The sequence below is a fragment of the Scleropages formosus genome, chromosome 15, assembly GCF_900964775.1.
Source record: "Scleropages formosus chromosome 15, fSclFor1.1, whole genome shotgun sequence".
NCBI classification, from domain to species: domain Eukaryota; kingdom Metazoa; phylum Chordata; class Actinopteri; order Osteoglossiformes; family Osteoglossidae; genus Scleropages; species Scleropages formosus.
Window position 1 is genome coordinate 8,395,079 of NC_041820.1, and position 20,409 is coordinate 8,415,487.

Sequence of the window (20,409 nt, forward strand, 5' to 3'; positions counted from 1 at the left end):
ATTAAAAAGGGATTCTTAACTTCATAAAGCATGATATCTTAGAGGAGTGGTGTTGTTACTCCTTGATCTTATTAAAATTAAACCAAAGGCCCAGGACTGGAATTGTGGGAAAGAAATAAATTTGAGATTAGAAGGAGCAGGACCCAAGACAGCTGATTTGTACCACTTGTCTTGGAAAATGAATTCACACCCGAATATGTCCTGCAGCAGAATTCTAGGTACAGAAACATGAGACGTGTAAAGGGACACCCTCAGCAGCTGTCCTGTGGAATTCCTATTTAATCGGCGGCGCACACTCACACTCACCACAGATCAAATACTAGTCATCCTAAACGTACCAAGGAGAATTCCAGCTCTGAAGATCCGAGTTAAAAACATAACTTTTTTTATGCCGGTCAATTCCATGCTTTTGTCTTTCTTACCATTCTGTTGCCACCGGAGTCGCAGCTGCTGTCTGAGGTTTTTAAGGAGGTGGCAGTGGCCGGAGCAGTGATGTTGGACGGCATCATCAAAACAATCTAGTCTACTGTATACTTTTAAAAACACGTACTTCAAATAAAGAAACATAAATGTAAATGGATCCTCGTTCAGCAATTCTTTCCCCTGTAAAGAAAACAGAAATGAATTACATATAAATAAAAAATATATATATATTTAATCTGTATGATATCATTTCTATGGTAACTCATATGAGTGCTGGACATCTCTCTGGATTGTGGACTTTTTGGACAATGGTAAATGATCACATTTTTGAGACACTTATATGTAACTATAACCCAGTGTTGCTGCTGTGGCCACGTAATTCATATATCTATAATAAAGATAAAATTTAATCAATATTTCAAAAACAGAAAGAAATTACATAAAAATTACTTAAAGTAATTATATCTTATTTACTAATTTTATATATAAGGAGTTCCATATAATTAAGGGGAATTCTGTATATAACATATTGCATATCCTGTTTCTCAGGCTGATGTGAATACACGTTTCTACTCATGGCATTAAAAAAAATCTGGCTAAATTAAAAACACATACTACACAAATATTTAAGAATCACTGATATATTATCATTTTGCATGGGAGGATGAACATTACACGGACATGCAGTTCAAGCAGGCTTGGGCCCTTAAGAGTGTCATTATTATCTTTTTCTGAGGTGGCTTAGAATGTCTGGTTTGTACCACAACATGCCACAGACAATGAATTATCCATTTGTGCAGGAGGGAATTTTTATGAAATCAGTTCAGGGTAAGTACCTTAATCAAGGGTGCTACAGCAGGAAAAAGATTCAAACCCGTGCCCTTTGAGATTGCAAAAATGACAGCACTAACCACTATCAGTTATGTCACTGTCAATTAAACCTATACATGATGTTTTTGCTCATTACAAAAAACAAAAATTACAATGAAAATAAAAAAATAAATAGCGAAATAAACACATAAGAAAGCAGTAAAGAATGGGAGTACTTGAACGAATGATTACAAAGTGTATGATTTTTATATTGCATTAAAAAGGTCAGCAATTAAAACTTAGTTACACACTGTGATTGACAGAAATTTACACACCATGTAACACACAAATATCTGGTTAAAAAGTATTCGGTGGCTGCATCAAACTGCAATTTCTAAGTTAACTGAGACAAATAGACCACAGACTCGGTTCACACCATTCAGGTGTGTTTGTGCCCTTCCTGTGTGTGACAGTGTGTCGGACAGCATCCGAGGCCATTACTGCATCAGTTACACTACTGAAGTTGTGTCAAAATTAACAAAAAGGTAACAACCCCACACTGGGGGGTATGGGGGGATGGGGGGGGCAAAGGTGACTTGACTGTATAAAAGTAGAAGGTTGAACTCTTGTATGGGTCAAAACAGCTGTATAATTTGAGTTGCATATTTATAGTATTAATAATGAGATTGAAGATAATTGATACAAAGTATACATACGAGGAAAAAGTGTTTAGAGGGACTGTAACTTTAATTCCCGAGTTTCTATTTACGCTTTATAATAAGTATAACACAGTAACGACTACATATACTAGATACACACACAGATTTTTCCCCATGTGTCTTTACAATGTAAAGCGGCAACATTAAACACAAGAGGTGTATTCTCTTCTGCGGAACGCAAGTAGGATGTATACCTGTACAGGTATCCTTGCATCCTTGCTGCGTCCCGCAGAATACACCGCTTTGTGTTTAATCTGTATCCGCTATTATTCTGTCACCATCCGGAATTTTAAGGTCGTGCATCATAGAATTTAAATGTGAAAACGCCTGAATTAAGACAATTTGTTGCAGTTGCCAGGTAATCCTCAGAGGTGGTGTGAGTGAGGTGTGAATCCTGTCCACCAAGGTCAGGTTCAGCACACCCACCTACCCACCCACAGGAGGTCCCTGGAACCACCTCCTCGAGGCAACTTCCCCGCGGCTTACTGAGAACAATTTAGGAGTAAATAAAAATAATAATAATAATAATAATAATGATGATGATGATGATGACGATAACAAGAACCCCACAATCGCCCTGTCTCTGCCGATCTGAGCGCAGCGCGCCTCGGCTATGATCCCCGACCATCATAATCTTGAGAGTCGTGCGGCTGTCAGCGACGCGCGCGCACCGTAGTCCGTCTACGGCCGTCGACACGACAGGCAGCGGTCCGCACGCGCGCGGCTTCATGAGCGCAGCGCAACACTTCTTGCAAATTCTAAATTTTTTTTTTTTTTTCTTTTTTAAAAATAAAATAAAAGAAATAAATCTGTCATGAGAGCAGAAATAAACCCTGGTGGTTCATCGACTGTTTAACAGCTTCCGGATTTTCCGGGAGGGGGCTCGGTCGCACACTTCAGCAGACACCGTCAGTCACCGTCCTGTCTGAGGGCTTGTGATTTTATTTTATTTGCCTTCTTAAGAAAGTGGTGGGTGCGGTCGAGATGACCGATCCCCGCGGTAGTTACCCGTAGCGCCAGTCCCAGGCCTGAACCCTCTGTGTTTTGCTCACGCTCCCGGCTCTCCTCCTCTTCCCCCGGCCGTCCGGGGCTCCGGCTCCGCTCGCACTGCAGAGGGCGGCTCGCGCTCGGCTTCCACCAGGTCCTAAACGCAGTGAGGTTTTCGGGAGCGGAAAACACCCCGGCGCCCAGCGCCCTCCCCGCGCGCGCGCCGGCCGCCCCGTCCACTCCATCCATCGCCCTGTCAGCGCGAATTAGGAAGAGCTGCGGCGAGGCGGACGCAAGGCGGACGCAAGACGGAGTCTCGGTGTGCTCACCTTCTGCGTCCCGCGCATCCAGATCCTGCAAAATCACACTGGGCTGGCACTTGACTTGGCGGCAGCCGCTGGGTTGTGGGGTTATTAACCTCTGTTTAGCTCACCCCTGATACCTGTTGTCCAAAGCGACCGACAGCGTCAGATAATTAACTTTACAGTGATTTACCCATGATTTGCACAGCTGCTGGCGTGTTCTTACTGTAGCGATTCGGGGGTTTGTAACTTGATCAGGGGAACTGCAGCAAAGCATGGATATGAACCAGCAACCTTCTGACCTCAATAGTCCAAGCAGTACACTGCCTATTACCCCCAGGATTTTTGAAAACAATTATTTGTCCCATTGAACAGCAGCGTATTATTATTATTATATTTGTTCGGGGTGGGTGCCTTGATCAAGGGTACTCCAGCAAGAGGTGGGATTCGTACCAGGAACCTTCAAATTACAAGGTGATTCCATGATACCTGCTTTCCTAAAATACTGCTAAATTGGGCAGCACTAAATAAACACACACACACACACATTTTCAGAACCGCTTGTCCCATACGGGGTCATGGGGGAACCGGAGCCTACCCGGCAACACAGGGCATAAGGCCAGAGGGGGAGGAGACACACCCAGGACAGGACACCAGTCCACCACAAGGCACCCCAAGCAGGATTCAAACCCCAGACCCACTGGAGAGCAGGACCATGGTCCAACCCACTGCACCACCTACTAAATAAACAGTAAGCACTAAATAGTGGACAGCAGGGCACTACAATGAGTAGCGCTGCTGTCTGACAGCACCTGGCTGGTGTGAGAGGACATGGGTTCAATCCCTGCTCGGTCTATGTGGAGTTTGCATATTCTCCCTGTGTCTGTGTCTGTGTGGGTTTCCTCTGGGTGCTCTGGTTTCCTCCCCCAGTTCAAAAACATGCTGTTCAGGTTTGCCCATAGTGTGTGTGAGTGACTGAGAGTGTGTTCCACTGATGTATAGATGAGTGACCCAGTGTAAGTAGTGTGTCTAGCAGTGTAAGTCACTGCGGTGAATAAGGTGTGTGGGCTGATAACACTACATAGAGTTCATTGGAAGTCCCTTTAGAGAACAGCATCTGCTAAATAAATAGATGTAAATTACTCCTATAATGACTAATATTACCACACTACTGTTACTTGTATACAAGGTCACACTTGTATTTAAAAATTGGGTTTACAGTTGTGGGATTCTGACATGTCAGCCTGGAAACAAAATACCTCCTAACTGGTCAAATCATTAGATAAATGCTTTAATACATTCATAAAAATAATTATAAATTTGGCTGATATCTTTGTCCAAGTCAGTACTGGTTTAGTGTACTACAATGATGAGGATTCAAACCCAGGATGGTTGGAATAGAACGTAATGGTTGTACCAGTGCACTACCTGCTGCCCCATAACCAGAACTGCTGTTGTACCCTCGTTAGTTACGTAACATTAATTGCTTTGGTAAATATTTAGCTGTAATACCAGATAAACTCATAAAGCTTTCTGAATCACTTTGGATTAAGCAGATAAGTGATATGGAGATGTTCTCATGCAGAGCAGTAGACATGTAGATTGAAAGGTCTTTAATCCAATCCATTATTAACAACACATGCATTAATGCTCTCATTTGTGGATATGTGCTCTGCCACTCCAAGTGAGACAGAGCTTTTTCACCATATATGTTTTATGATAAATACATTTAAATATAATGTAAATGTAAATTATAAATGCAACAAACTCAGTCCAGCTAAATAAATTTTGAATAACTCTTTAAGTAGTCAGCAAACACTTGATCATATTTACACATTAAGTACCACACAGGATTATTTTTTAAAAAATGATACAAAATTTAAAAGAATACACACACACACACACACACACACACACACACACACACACACACACACACACACACATTGTCCGAAGCTGCTTGTCCCAAGCGGGGTCGCAGCGAACCGGAGCCTAACCCAGCAACACAAGGCCCAAGGCTGGAGGGGGAGGGGACACACCCAGGACGGGTATCTGAAATCATGTTTTGTAAAATGATAAATCTTTATAGAAATATTGCATAATATGAAATATCAATTAAAAAGAACAAGAACACTTTTTAAATTTATTAATTTATTCATAAAAACACAATTATCCATTGACAAAATCAGGAATAAATATCAAAATGGAACAAATGATGAAGTGAATTGTTTCCAGTACCAAAACAAAGTGTAACTTGTACCTCAAATACACACACACACACATTTTCTGAACCGCTTGTCCCATACGGGGTCGCGGGGAACCGGAGCCTACCCGGCAACACAGGGCGCAAGGCCGGAGGGGGAGGGTATACACCCAGGACGGGACGCCAATCCACCGCAAGGCACCCCAAGCGGGACTCGAACCCTAGACCCACTAGAGAGCAGGACCCGGTCTAACCCACAGTGCCACCGCACCCCCCGTGCACCTCAAATAATATCTAGCTAATATCTCAGCCAGTGGGTTTATTCATGCTACTGCCATAAATTGACATATTTGGTATTTTGAACCACTCTTCAACAGAGTGTTGCTAACAGATCACAAATTTTACAGGGTCAAAAGTTCAAGTGTTGAAAGTTTTCTTCTGGAAGTTTTCTGAAACTGGCCTGCTTGAGGTGATCAGCATAAAGGAGTCAATAAAATGAATCGAAAAACAAAGAGGCAAGTGTTCACTGAACACCCATAAAGCTCCTGACTTGACATTTTGGCACAAACACCAGTCATTTACAAGGTTTACAATAACTCTTGGGTTGGGATCAAAGTCAATGGGGAAAAAAAAACTTGCAGATTCACTACTTTTTGCACAATGAACCTTTTGTAGAGATAAAATCAGCACTCTTTATTGTTATATTTATTATAATTATATTATATAATTATATTTACCAGTTATTACTGGTTCACTGAGTGTCAGAGGTCGTGTTAATTTTGTTTCTTGATTTGTTTATTCACTATGTCTTAAGTGGCAGTCACTTTAAGCTGAAACAAAGACTATTCTGATTATATCTATTTCAGGATCCTGCCCCAAATTCCGCAAGCCATCCCCCCTTTCCATTTCGCACCCAGAGGATCTAGTCTTGCCTCTTCATCAAGATCCATATCAGCATAAAACCCAACAGAACCACGACCACACTTTCTGTTTAACCTTGAGGCTTGTCTGTGTTTCATGCTCTTCAAAAATCTCTTTGCATAATCAGAAGCTTCAGATGACAGTTTTATTTAAGGAATTCCCAGATGCCGGTTTCCATCTGATAAAATTTCTCTACGCTTCTCTTTCTCAAACCCTGATTTTCTTTGTATTATTTTTATTGCACTTACAAAAAACTTCAACAATAACTCTCCTTGTAGGACAATAATATACCGTCATAACTTCTTTTTCAGATCCTCAGAACAGTTATTTTGATCTTAAGCATTCAGCTTCACTATTATTATTTGCCTTACAAAACTCTACCCTGTAAGTGGCCTTGGACAAAGACATGAGCTAATAAGAGAGCAACCACTATGTCCATCTATTAATCTCTGCCCACCTTACATTTATTTATTTAACTGACACTTTTCTCCAGAGTGACTTACAATTATTTACCCATTTACACAGCTGGTTAATGTCACTGGAGCAGTTAAGGATAAGTACCTTGCTCAAGGGTAGTACAGCTGGTGGTGGGGATCAAACATGCAGCTTTGGGGTCTGAAAGCAACAGCTCTAATCACTACACTACCAACCATCCCAATAGGAGCCCATCTAATAATAAAGAACACATTTTACAATTATTTATTTAATCCCACCTTCCTTGATAGTGACAAAGTAAAATATTATGTCTTTCACAACAGACAAAGAGCTTCAGAAACAGACACATTTATGCAGCACAGTTTGTTTGTTCATCTGATGTCATCGTTTTGGCAGGCAGACATTAAATGATGATGATAGTCACCCAAATAGTTGCACTGTAAATCCCTTTGGGGTGCAATGTGGGTGACTTTTGTCAGTTATTCTTTGCAAAACATAGTACCTTTTATACAATGCCCTTCACCGTGCAGTCTTATGTAATCGCAGGCCAGGCTATTTATGTCGCTTGGTGTGGATCGTGGTTCCTGGGGTGTATAGTGGCTGTGCAGTTTGGAGAATGCGTCACTGAACGCACTGAACACTGAAAGCCTGCAAAAGGGCTGGCAATTCGGTGACACCGTTGCTCAGCGATGCTCAAAAACCGTAAAGCTGCAGTATGTTCTGGAAGCGGCTTGCTGTGACTTGGGCCAAAATCAGACAAACCAAGGCTTGTGAGTTCTATATTATCCTTCCTAGTGGAGATGGAGGGACAAAGTTAAAGAAATCCATTTTATGGGTCTTGTAATGATCCTGGACCACTTACAAGATGGAAAAAATGTAAAAATAAATAAAAAGCAAAAATATCTTCACCTCTTCACTTGTAGTAGAGAACAATACCATTGGACCCGTTAGATTAGGGCCATCCACTCATACAGACATACATCTAGCTGCCACAACTTGGTGTTACAAATCTTATTACACTGTAACATTATTTTAAAAATCATGCATTACATCTTTTCCAGGTCACATAGTGGTCTTGGGTTATAGTTAATGGATGGTATGAATTTCCTCTTCTCATTTTTCTTTAGTCCACTCAGGGTGCCTGCGAACAGACATAAAACATTGATACAATACATTAGTTTGACAAAATGGGACACATTTCAAAGGGGTGTGAAACTTCCAGGTCTTCATGTAGCTCCGAAATTCCTACTTTTAATTTTTAAGATGTTTAAATAAACAAGCTGCCCCGTTTCAACCACGTTTTCTTTATAACTTACTTGGAAGTTCTGCTTTGCTTTATTTTTTTCAGCTTCATCTGTAAAACACAATGCATAAGAAGACAATGTGGATAAAATTAAATACAATTCACACACACACACACACACACACACACATTTTCAGAACCGCTTGTCCCTTACAGGGTCACGGGGAACCGGAGCCTACCCGGTAACACAGGGCGTAAGGCCGGAGGGGGAGGGGACACACCCAGGACGGGACGCCAGTCCGTCACAAGGCACCCCAAGCGGGACTCGAACCCCAGACCCACCGGAGAGTAGGACTGCGGTCCAACCCACTGCGCCACCGCACCCCCTAAATACAATTCATTGTAACCCAAAATATATTTATTATTTCTGTTAGTACACCTGGCAGACTTTCATAGAAGTTCTCACAAAAGTAGCTAAACTAGGGTCGTACATAGACTTGGTTGCCTTAGCATTTGCTGACTGACACTTTTACACAGTTTGATCAAATACCCTGAAAGTGTATTTAAGTTTGGAGACCAACTGCAACGCACATCTGCAAACGGAAAATGAGTACGCCTTACAGAACCCGTTGAACCAACTCCCCTGCAGGCTGATCCAATAAAAGTTAACAACTTCCCATTTTGAAATATTGCAGGAAGAGCTTGCAGAGCAGCCCTGAAAAGTACGAGACCAAGTAAACCAACCGAAGAAACCTGGTTAGCATCCAGGCTCAAAGTCTAGCAGCGGGTGAAAGGACTCCCTTTTCCGAGAAATGTCAATAGATTATTTATGAGCTATTGAACTGCCAAAGGGCATTGTTGGTCAAATGAAGACAAACAAGTAAAAGTAAAAACATTTCTTTCTATTTCCTTAAGACTAGATCAGATTTTTTTCATTTTTAATTTTTCTGCATACACTTGTCTAAATGTGTTTACTTATTGACCTCCAGTCTTTCTCCAATTCCTGTTTCACTCTCTACATTGTTATTCGGTCATGTTATTGTACATGTGCTGCTGTAACCTCGTTAATAACGTTGTCATTTATTTATTCATTCATTCATTAGATTTTTCTAGAAAAACAATCTAAAGGGAATAAAATGTTTTGAGAAATATTGATATTTGAAGTAGTCCTATTGCACTGCAATAAAAGGAAAGTAAATCCATGGTCAATAGAACCCTGTCTAGGACTGTGCACTGTTACTTACCTGTACAAAGTCGACAAGGAGTTAGTCATAACTCGCTGGGTGTATTCTCTCTGTTAACACAAACAAACAATTTTAAGTCGAACAGCAACATGGAATTAGAAGATTAACACATTAAGTTTGATATGTCTGGGCCACTCTGGTGAAACTCACATGCTTTGACTGTTACATGACTTTTCTTCTTCCTCACTGTCATCATCTATATTTGTTAAAAACATGAAAAAATTGTATTGGTGAGCTACTCTGTGGACCACCGATGGCCAGCACGTGTCCCGGAGGGCTGCAGTGGACCCTGCTTTTGCTTTACTTTGACCTTCTATTGCTGTACCAAAGTAATTATTATATGTCACCACACCTAGTGTGAGAGGTGTGAATCAAGTGCTTGTTATGATGTAAATACCAGATCACAGCAGGCCACCCCAGTTGAAGACTGCCAAGAGAGGTCAGGATGGAAATTTACTAAAAGCACAACATTTTATATATGTATTTACGTGTACATATAATACACACATCCACACACATTTTCAGAACCGCATGTCCCATACGGGGTCGCGGGGAACCGGAGCCTACCCGGTAACACAGGGCATAAGGCCGGAGGGGACACACCCAGGACGGGACGCCAGTCCATCACAAGGCACACCCTGCGGGACTCGAACCCCAGACCCACCGGAAAGCAGGACTGTGGTCCAACCCACCACACCCCCTAAGATGAATACATATAATATATATATATATATATATATGTATATATATATATATATATATATATAAAAAAAAATGTTTAATCCTTATATATCATTATAGATATATATATATATATGGATGAAATGTGCTTCATTATAAAAGAAATTAATTCATGTGCTTCATTATAAAAGAAATAACCTATAACCTGCTTGAAACAATTGGATAAAGTATGCTTTTGCTAAGGTTTGAACAGCACCAATTAAGGTATGGAATGAAATCAATAAATATCAGAAATCAGACATGTTTCTGCAGTTTTCCTAGTGGTGTTAATTTATTTGTGTTCAACCGGTAAAGACTGAGATGATTTCTTCTCTTTTCAATGGTCACCATGATAGAGTAAATAATATCTCTAAGACTTAATAAGCCATATATGCATGCCTATATTTCAGTGTTTGCATAAAAAGAAACTCAACAACAATAAAGCAGTTTATACCAGATTACAGAATTAGAAAAAAAATCTTTAAAATCCACCTAACAACAGCTTCTGTAGTTGCAGACATCAGATGTACTTAGATATATAAGGTTTGTTCACATACCAAAGTCAAGTTCTTTCATCAGGGAAGACAGGGAAGTCTCCGTAACTGAAGCTGCAGCGAAAGAAAAAAAAAAAAAAAACACAAATATGTATGTGTATTAAAAAAAAAATTAAAGATATATGTATTTTTTTTTCATAAAGCTGACTTTCTATACATGTCAAACCACAATGTGTTCAGTGTTCATTTTCCTCTGTATTACAGTATTACTTTTCACTCTGTGCTTGTGACCCTGAACCTCACAGGGTCACATATAAACTGAAAAGTGAAACTTTTACTGCAATTACTTGCTTCCAATAAGGATGAACTGAAATAAACTTTTTATATTATCATGCTTCACTAGAGACAACCTCTTATATGTTATAGCAAAAATGTCTGCATAACTGCATACTCCTTCTGTAAGGCGCAGTGCGTGAGACACAACATCAGAGACATGAGGAACGGGTGACAGCTATACACAGGACACCTTCTTGGGTGGATCTGTCAGACGTAGAATGCTCTAGGGTGAATGTGGCATGGCCAGCACTGTGGCTTGGTGAGGGGTTCGATGAGCCAACCCCCTGGACCTGAAAGGAAATGAGCCAGGGGAGGAAACATCCTATGAATATCCTGCCCTTTAATCCCCTGTGAAGTAAACAACATGGGATGGTGAGGAGCTGAGGTGTCTCCCTCCGTACTCTTTCTACCATTTAACCTTTTATTGTCAGTCATTTTTTTATCCGATGCTTTTCTTCAAAGTGACTGAAATTGTTAGGTTTGTACATCACGTGACTTGTAATGATTTGCTCATTATACAGCTGGGTATTTTTTACTATATCAATTCATACCTTGATCAAGGGTACAATACCAAGAAAGTGGATTCAAATACAGATCTGCTGATTACAAGGTGACAGCACAATATATATACAGTAATTTCACCATATAAATATATATATATATATATATATCCGGGGACTGCCTGTAATGTCACCATATAGATATATATATATATATATATATATTTCAATCTATTTTATATATACTGTATATACATATAGAATAAGTAAAAAAATCACAGTAGTAATGTAGTAGTATTTTGTACTGCTATATATATATATATATATATATATACATAGTGGTTCAAAATACTACTATATTACTACTATGGTTTCTATATTACCAATACTGCTTCTACTACTGTTAGTTTCACTGTAATCAAGGTCATTATCCTACTTGCTGCTATACACTGTAATGTTATGCTGTATGATAACATAGCCTGATAATAAATCTGAAAATAATATCACAAAACACAGAAGACATATGAGAAGATGTACAAAAGTGACATCTAAACTAATTCATCATATTAATATTTACAGTTGTTTAGAATTTAAACTGAGAATCAAATTAAACAGAATAATCTTAGCCATTGGCAAGAAAGAAATCTAATTTTATTTCTGTTTCTTACGCTGTGATGAGGGATGCAATATGGAAATCCATAACCGGAATAGGAGACCAAAGAAAGAGCCGCAAACAGTTTCTTTGAACTGGTTCTTAAGCGCTGTGGACTTACGGTGAAGTCGCCCACTTCCTGCCTCTGCTCTTCATCCTGTTGGGTACCAAAGTTGGAGTCCATCGGGGGAAGGAGACGAGCGTCGAAAAAACGGGCGAGAAAAACTGGGACAATTAACACATAAACATGTATGTACTGTTTAACATCGAACAAAACAAACAGTCTGTACTGCCCAGACATTAAATAAACAAGTTCAAACAGCTGAAACCGATTAGAACCCAGGACCCTTGAAGGATCCTTCTGAATTTTTAAGCACATACAACTTTCTTTCACCAGACCAGATGATGAAATGTCATCAGAAAGGACATTCCTTCAGAGTAGGATTTTTTTTTTTTTTTTTTTTGGGCAGGGGGGTGTGGTTAAAAAGTCAGTAAAGGCTCTTAAACATGCACCCCTCAAATGTGGTCAAACGAGGTAACCCTCAGCGTGGGATCCGAGTGATTTTGCTGCAACTCTTCAACAGTTATGGGTGGAACATGCTGCCTGGGCCATACCTGTGACTCAGAGAGAAAACTACTGCCCCCTAGTGCTCCTTCACTACATTGACCCCCCCCCACAGTAGGACCCAGGACACAGCACACCACTGGGGTGTAGCAGTCAACCGCACATTGCACATACACTCACTAGTGTCATCCTTCCGAGAACCAAGAACCGTCACACCAAGACGACCAAACGGAGTCCAAGTTCTGAAAAGGCCCCGGAAGGTCCGAAGTGTCATTTTTATGTGTCATCTGGGTGAAAAAACCCAACACCAAGGAGAGTTAGATGCGGGGGGTGCGGCAGTGGTGGTAGCCTCGCACCTCGAGCAGCCTCATGAGCCCCTCCAGCTGCACCACCAGCTCCCTCCGGCTGCCCTGCAGGGCCGACATGCGCTGCTCCAGCTCATCCTTCCGCTGCCTGGACCGCAGAAAACACAGAACGCGGCCGTCTGACACCCTCAGCCCGAAAGCATACGCTGTGAGATCTGGTGTTTCAATGGAGGAGAGACGCCGGGGAGGGGGCACCTGAGGTGGCGAAGCTCGGCCAGGAGCGCGGGGTTCTGCTGGGCCTTCTCCGGGGTTCGCTGGGAGGCCTGTTCGTGCTCCGCACGAAGCCGCTGGATCTCCTGCAGCATCTCCCTGGTGAGGCACAGCAGGCGCGCGCACACACACACACACACACACACACGCAAAAGTATGGCCGCAGCAGCAAGTCAGGCACACATAACACCGAACTGCACTATGGCAGAATAATCTTAAATGTCATTTTATCTATAATAAAACAAGGCTCATTAATATTCCTCGCACAAGGTGAGTTATTTTGAGGCTGAACTTTATGTGGGTCCTTTGGGCTTCCGCTGAATATTTTAAACTAGACCGGTCGTTCCATTTTTATTCATATGCATGAGGCGGAGTCGCCCCCCTCCCCCCCCCCCCACCTGTTTTTGTTTTCCAGTTCAGCGATAAGTTGCCTCTGCTGCTTGGTGGCATCAAAGCTGAAGCCCAAATCAGACATCGGGTGGAGCTGAAAGACAACACAACGCTGATGGTTCTTAGAAAAAAGACGTCTTTGGAACAAGGCAGCGATGAAAAGTCGAAACGACACCCCCCGAGTCTGGGTTTTTCCCCAGAGTGTTGCATGTTCGGTGACTTACAACATAGTGAGATACTTAGAATTTTAAACCCATTCATATAGCTGGGTAATTTTTACAATGAGTGCAATGTAAGCAACATGATCAAGGGCACTAAGAGTGGCGGTCAAATCCGGGGGGTTCGAGTGCAGTATGCCACCTCTAACCACTACGCCACCTGCTGTGAGTGTCAGTGCACCCCACAAGTGAGAGTGTGAGTGTCAGTGCACCCCTCCACGCGGCGTGGGCCCCTTACGGCGGAGTTGGCGGACTCGGCCGCCAGGCGGGCAGCGTATTGGGCAATCAGCTGGTGCTCCTCGTCCAGTCGGCTCGGACTGTCCAGGACGCTTCGAAACACAGAGAGGTGCACGGCTTAGAGCAAGAGCATAATAGATTAGGTAAAGTCCTTTAATTAACCGTCAGACAAACGTGGACACTGTCATCACCACTGTACTGCACTATTACGGAATAATCATATTACTGAAAACGACCCACGGTGTTTCATGCATAGTGGTTCGGTCAAATTACGCAGTCGAAAGCCGACCATTTAAGGGATTTGCACATGTGTGTCAGAATCAGCACCGCCTCTAATAGCGAAACGCTCTGTAATGAAGCGTGAAAGAAGGCTCATGTTCAATTTAATGACAAACGGGGACTGGGAATTTAACTTCTACATTTCTGTTTGAAAAACACAGCAAGAATACTAAATGTGGTCTTGTTGTGCATGAAAAGTGTTTGGGGGGGGGAGGTATTTCAAAATGACTCAAAATACCATCAATGATTTAAAATATTGCATGAACCGTAAGTAAAAATGCATTTACTGAAATAAAGGAAAAAGAAACCATATACTGTTTATTGCCAGTTGACACAAACAGGATAGAGAAATATGAAAGATGTTTATCATCTAATGGAAGATATTGGAATGAGCAGATAGTGACACCGTGGACCAGAAGGGACCACTGTGATGAACTGATAGGAATAATAAAGGAAAATATTTTTTGTACCACCAATACACACACACACACACACACACACACATTTTCAGAACCGCTTGTCCCATACAGGGTCGCGGGGAACCGGAGCCTACCCGGCAACACAGGGCGTAAGGCCGGAGGGGGAGGGGACACACCCAGGACGGGACGCCAGTCCATCACAAGGCACCCCAAGCGGGACTCGAACCCCAGACCCACCGGAGAGCAGGACCAGGTCCAACCCACTGCGCCACCGCACCCCCCTACCACCAATACTTAATATCAAAATCTGGCCACTCAGTCCATGATACTCAAGAAACTGCAAATGACTAAAAACACCAGTGCAGGGTTGCAGTGGTCCAGAGCCCATCCTGGAAGCATAGAGTGTGTGGCAGGGTACACCCTGTCTGGGGTGCCACTCTATTTCAGGGCAATTACATATATTCACTCCCTGTCACGCAAACACACACACTACAGGCAACTTAGAGTCACCAGCTCACCTGATATATATGTCCTTGGACTGTGGGAGGAAACCGGAGCAAGTAGGACATGCAAATTCTATACAGACTGAGCCAGATTCAAACCCTCGTCCAATATCACAGCCCGGGTGTTGGACACTGTGCTGTTCTGTGTTTGGTTTGCACTTCCTCATTCATACGGCAGCATCATTTACACTGTATTAGGTAAAGGTTTGAACCTTGAAGTGTGCTGTAGTGTGAGTGGGATTCGAACCCGGGTCCTTACACCACCCACTGTCAGCGGTGTTTCATTTATGAAACTACTGTCAGTTTGTATGCAGTCAATCAAGGGTAAAACCAATGACGCCTTCCACATCAGACAATGGATCTTTTCAAATATCTAGTTATTTAGTTATTTATATCTTTATTTTTGGCGCAGAAGAAGAATGTGGTAGAGGCCGGTCTCTCAGACAGAGTCTTTGTGTCCACAGATGTACGAGTTTCAATTCCCCAAGCCGGGCTGTCTGCCTCGTCCCATCTCACTCAGGCTGTTCTCATGCGAATCTCCTTGCGACATCTGCTAATGCTGGACAGCCTGACAAGGTTGTCAAAATAGCAGAGCAGAGACACAAAGACAACAGTGTTCAAAGAGTGTTGTGAAACCAGAGCACAACTGTCTCTTCGGTTTATTACTGCCTGTTGTCAGCTTCCTACAGGGTCCCTCATTTATCCTCGAAACTTACAACCTTATGAATATGTAGAATTTTCCATTCTCTTTTCCATTTTTATCATGCCAATACTGGGACAAGGTGGTCCAGAGCCTATCCTAGGAACAAAGGACACGAGGCAGGGTACACCCTAGATGTGACATCAGTCCAGCGTACGGTAGCACCACACACTATAGGAAATTTAGGATCACCACTCAACATGGAACGCATATCTTTGGAGTGTGGGAGGAAACCAGAGCACCTAAAAGAAACCCATGCACACATGGAGAATATGCTCCGCACAGACCGAACTGGATTCAAATCCACGTCCGGACCAACAGCCCAGGAGCGTGAGGCACCACCGCTACCTGGAGCATCATCGATTTCCATTTTGCAGTAATTCTGTTCAGCAGCCTTTCTATGGTTATTGGATATCTGTGGAATATGAAGGACATGAAGCGCAGTGAGCAAAACAGCACTCATCGACTGCACTTCATACGCTAAGTGAGACTGATGGAAGAAGCCGAACGGTTGTCTGTTGGCTAATAAATCCGACCGAACCCCAGATGCTCATTTGTTCTTTTCGGACACAGTTAAGGCCATTTCAAATGTTAGCTCTCCCCAGGTGACCCCCAGCAGTCCCTGCCAACTGTGATTATGAATCTGACATCCATATTTCATTACAATAGTAGTCAGAATGTCAAACTAGGAGGTAATTCAGATGATTTTTTATTTCAGATTTTTTTTGAGAGAGAGAGAGAGAGAGCAGAGCCAATGCCCTGTTGATTCTCTCCGGCACAAAAGCTCAAAGGATTTTCGGGGGGGTTTCTGAGCATCATGACTGACAGGGTGCCAAGCAGCAGACACACATTGCCGCTCCACAGTGTTCTGCTTTCGTTGTGTTTTGAATTTGATAAACAGTGACACCTAATCTGGATTTTGTTTTTTTTACCTGACAGCTTTGTCCACGGCAACTTACAGCATTAAGTTGTATGGCTTTTACAATCCTTTTGGGGCATAGTTGTTAGAGCTACTGCCCTTGGAATTGAAAGTTACAGGTTTGAATCCCATCTCTTGCTATAGAGCCCCTGAGCAAGGTACCTATCTTGAACTGAGTTAAAAAAAATTACCCCGCTGTATAAACGGGCAAATAATTGTTGGTAGCTTAAGATTTTAAGTCACTTCTCAGAAAGGTGCCAACTAAACCAATAAATGTAATTATTTGCTCATTTATATGAATTCATAATTTTTTATTAGGACAATTACCTCACTCAAGGGTACTTCAGCATGAGCAGGCACCTGAATCCTTAGCAAGGGGTTATAAACGCACCCACATTGTCTGAACCGCTTGTCCCATGCGGGGTCACGGGGAGCGGGAGCCTAACCCGGCAACACGGGGCGTAAGGCCGGAGGGGGAGGGGACGCACCCAGGACAGGACGCCAATTTGTCGCAAGGCACCCCAAGTGGGACTCGAACCCCAGACCCACCGGAAAGGAGGACCCGGTCCAACCCACTGCGCCACCGTGCCCCCAGGTTACAAGCAAAAATATTAATTTTTTTAATAAATAAATAAATATATGTTGTTTATGAATATAAATTTGGTTATAAATTGCAGTAACTCTATTGCAAGGTCAAGGCTCTGAAGGCTAATCTACCTGCTGCCCCCAACTAATTAGACCAGATGTAAATTTCCTCTGTACTACAGTATTACTCATGTTGTGTCATCTTCATCACGCCGCCTGGCCTGATCAACACAGATGTTTTGTCATATGAGCAGTTTACATGCGGTACAGTGGTTTAGCAAGGAGCAGACGGTAAACTCCATTTGTCCCTGAGACATAATGTGATTTATGCACAGAGAACAATAGTATTAAAATGACAAGTGTAGTAGTGCAGCATATCAAGCACAGAGTAGGTCTTTGGATCAAAGGGGTAAAAAGTAGAGGGTGAGTGACAAGTTAAATACAACCCGATTGTACTCGTACGGGAGGAACTAGACAGAGGGGTGAGAGAAAAGCTACCATCAAGTATCCATCATCTGTGGGGAAGCGCTGCAGGAGAGCTGGAGAAACATGTGGGCTCACCTCCTGGTCAATCTTATTCGCCGAATGCCTTGCGAAAATAAAATTACCTTGCAGCAAATGCGCTCAAACTTTTGACTTGTACAGTAAACACCTGCTTCATTATATCAGATTTCCACCTAAAACTGTTTTGCACATTTTTCCGGTTTCTAAATTCAATGTATAATGACATATTGCAACAGAACCATGCCCTTGGACAAACCGAGGTTCGCAGTTAATTAAAAGTGTTTCAGAAATTCCCGTCACTCTGAGCCGCAGATCAGCTGGGCACAAGAAGTTCAATTTCTGCAGTAAAAAGGAGTATTCTTGTGCGGAGGATACGGCGCTCGCTGTGCGACCGCTGAAAAGGTGCTTCTCATACTGACCAGGGACTGCAACACATTGAGAGAGAAAATTAATTTGAAAAAAATGCTTCTTACCTTTGTGGAGAGGCACCTGCCCCAGAAGACATCATCATGGTGTCATTCATATCACTGGGCTGCGACCAAAACTGACGGAGAGGAAAGCATAACTGTTATAATTTTTCTACGACTCAAGTGATAACCCATAAAACGTAAGATAATGCGTCCAAGTAATTACCTAAATCAAGAAATGCGATGCAAAGGTAAATAACATTTTACATAGATAAAAGCACTAACTATTTATTGTATCACTGTAAATTAATTCAAACAAATAACATGCATATTCATACTGCGGTAAGCATGAAGGACTGATAAATGTTAAATTATCTACTGCAATACAAAGAAAGGGAATATCTCTTATAAATTCATATGTTCCTAAAGTGACTGAAATTTATTAATTGCCGTGTGCATGAAACAGGTTGGAAAGAATCATTATAGAGACCATGTAAAAACACTGTATTTAATAAAAAAAAAAAAAAAAAAAACTGTAAGGAAAATAAAATAAAGGTTCATAACATACATAAAGGTCGCAGGTTCGAGCCTCACCTCCAGCCGTAGTACCCTTGAGCAAGGCACTTACCCTAAATTGCTCCAGTAAAATTACCCAGCTGTATAAATAGGTAAATAATTGTAACCTCAACACCTTACGTCGCTTTGAAGAAAAGCGTCGGATAATGAATAAATGTAAATGTAAACAGAGCAAGGGGGTGAAAGAAAACGAGTGTGAAATACAGGCTGGGAAGAACTGATCGGCGCTGCTGAGGTTACACACACGGTCCAGACATCACACCTGGTTTGGTACCCATCGCCTCCCCATCCCCCCTGCCCCCCCCCCACCCCCGTCCCCTCCAGCACCCAGTCGGAGAGACTGCAGCTCTCAGAGTTCCAGCTGAAGCGGCATGAAAAAAATCAATACTTACAAAAACATTAACAATTGAGCTTTTTTTCTTTTTTTTTTTTCTTTTTAATGATTGGAAAACATGCGCACTGGGACACGTTTTTTTGCCTGTGACCTTCGGCGCGTCCGGCCCGTTCCACGCGAAGGTGAAAGTGCCCTAACTAGTGAGGCCCATTAAACTCTAATTACATCTGTTATCTGCATTCTGAGCGCGGGGCGCTGACTGCTGTCGGCTCACATCTTCGAACCACAGCCTCCAATTATAAAGTGCCATCTGGCCGTGAAGGCCGCACTCGTGTCGCACCTGGAGCCATGTACGATATATATAAAACATGCACGAGTAGGCTATAGATTATTTTCCTCATTATGAACATACTGTCTTCGGCAGTTTCCGGATGACTGTAAGAAGCTGCGGCATTTTTAAGCGTTGCGCTACGCAGGACAATACAACATTGCAAATGATTGGAAAGATGTGTGTGTAAAGAGGCAAAAAATCACTTCCTTCATTTGGATTCGTGCACCAAACTAACGCAAAAAATACTTTATAGCCGTTAGGAGATATGGACGTCATGCAAATATTCAGTGAGCAGGGCTGCTGCATTCCCACGGAGTTTAAATTTGCTTTTAACTTCCGCTCCTGCATTTATTAGTCGACACACCTGTCAGCAGCAACTTCCCGAAATTAGACAATAATAAACTCGGTGATTTTCTTTAAATTGGCTTAAAGTTTGAGGTCTCGGCAATATTTAAAAGACACATCTTCCCAGCCAGGTGCCCTACGGTCCCCAGGTGCGTGACACAGTAAGGACTCACCTCCAGTCGCGGACATGAGATACGAGACATGATCTCACGTGAGTCCGGTCTCCGTTCCTTGCCGGGTATCGAGAGCCTTCCCTCCAAAAAGAAAGTCCCTGAAACACTCTGATCGTGATCCCCGCACGGGCAGACAGAGCCGCGGTGCGGATACGAGAGGAGACCCCGCTCACCTTGTTCGTGTAGGAAGCCCCTGTCGGGATAGGTGGTCTCCCGCAACCCTGTGAGCTGCCTGAGCGCTGAACGTGCTCCTGACTCCTGCTCCACTGGCTGAGCATCTTAGTGCACTACATCGCTGCTGTCTCTAAGGAAACGGATGAGTCACATGGTCATGATGAAGGCGAGGGGAAAAAAAAGATA

At 42.6% G+C, this 20,409-nt stretch overlaps 2 protein-coding genes across 9 annotated transcripts in view; both read right to left on the minus strand.

Moving 5' to 3' along the window:
* Positions 1–3,214, minus strand: part of LOC108922141 (DNA (cytosine-5)-methyltransferase 3A) — a 47,769-nt gene extending 44,555 nt beyond the window's left edge. For both annotated transcript variants that reach the window (XM_018732088.2, XM_018732079.2), the window contains exons 1-2: positions 2,961–3,214; positions 423–603 (exon numbers count right to left, since the gene is read on the minus strand). In XM_018732088.2, the coding sequence (XP_018587604.1) occupies positions 423–509 (87 nt within the window). In that variant the 5' untranslated portion in view covers positions 510–603; positions 2,961–3,214. The remainder of the gene's footprint in view (positions 1–422; positions 604–2,960) is intronic.
* Positions 3,215–7,107: 3,893 nt separating this feature from the next.
* On the minus strand, positions 7,108–20,409 carry LOC108937942 (dystrobrevin beta-like). 7 transcript variants are annotated; one of them, XR_003798183.1, is made up of 12 exons: positions 20,223–20,407; positions 18,357–18,427; positions 13,976–14,066; positions 13,528–13,613; positions 13,115–13,228; positions 12,911–13,007; positions 12,111–12,146; positions 11,028–11,127; positions 10,565–10,615; positions 9,288–9,483; positions 8,117–8,154; positions 7,108–7,941 (listed from the first exon to the last, which is right to left on the minus strand). XR_003798183.1 is itself a non-coding variant. In XM_029258275.1 (12 exons), the coding sequence occupies exons 1-11, from the start codon at positions 20,077–20,079 to the stop codon at positions 9,313–9,315; spliced, it is 747 nt and encodes a 248-aa protein (XP_029114108.1). In that variant the 5' UTR covers positions 20,080–20,202; the 3' UTR covers positions 7,972–8,154; positions 9,288–9,312. The 7 variants fall into 7 exon arrangements, 4 of the variants coding, with proteins under 4 accessions (XP_029114108.1, XP_029114106.1, XP_029114107.1 ...); XM_029258275.1 differs by lacking the exons at positions 7,108–7,941; positions 20,223–20,407 and adding an exon at positions 20,050–20,202 and having other exon boundaries at positions 7,972–8,154; positions 9,288–9,337; positions 9,438–9,483; XM_029258273.1 differs by lacking the exon at positions 7,108–7,941 and having other exon boundaries at positions 7,973–8,154; positions 9,288–9,337; positions 9,438–9,483.

Coding starts and splice junctions, on each gene's coding strand:
- LOC108937942 (XM_029258273.1), bottom strand. CDS start 20,327: ATGCTCAGCCAGTGGAGCAGGAGTCAGGAGCACGTTCAGCGCTCAGGC. Junction 13,614..13,975: donor CCGAGTCCGCCAACTCCGCC/GTAAGGGGCCCA, acceptor GTTGTCTTTCAG/CTCCACCCGATGTCTGATTT. Junction 9,484..10,564: donor GATGAAAGAACTTGACTTTG/GTATGTGAACAA, acceptor TAACAAATATAG/ATGATGACAGTGAGGAAGAA.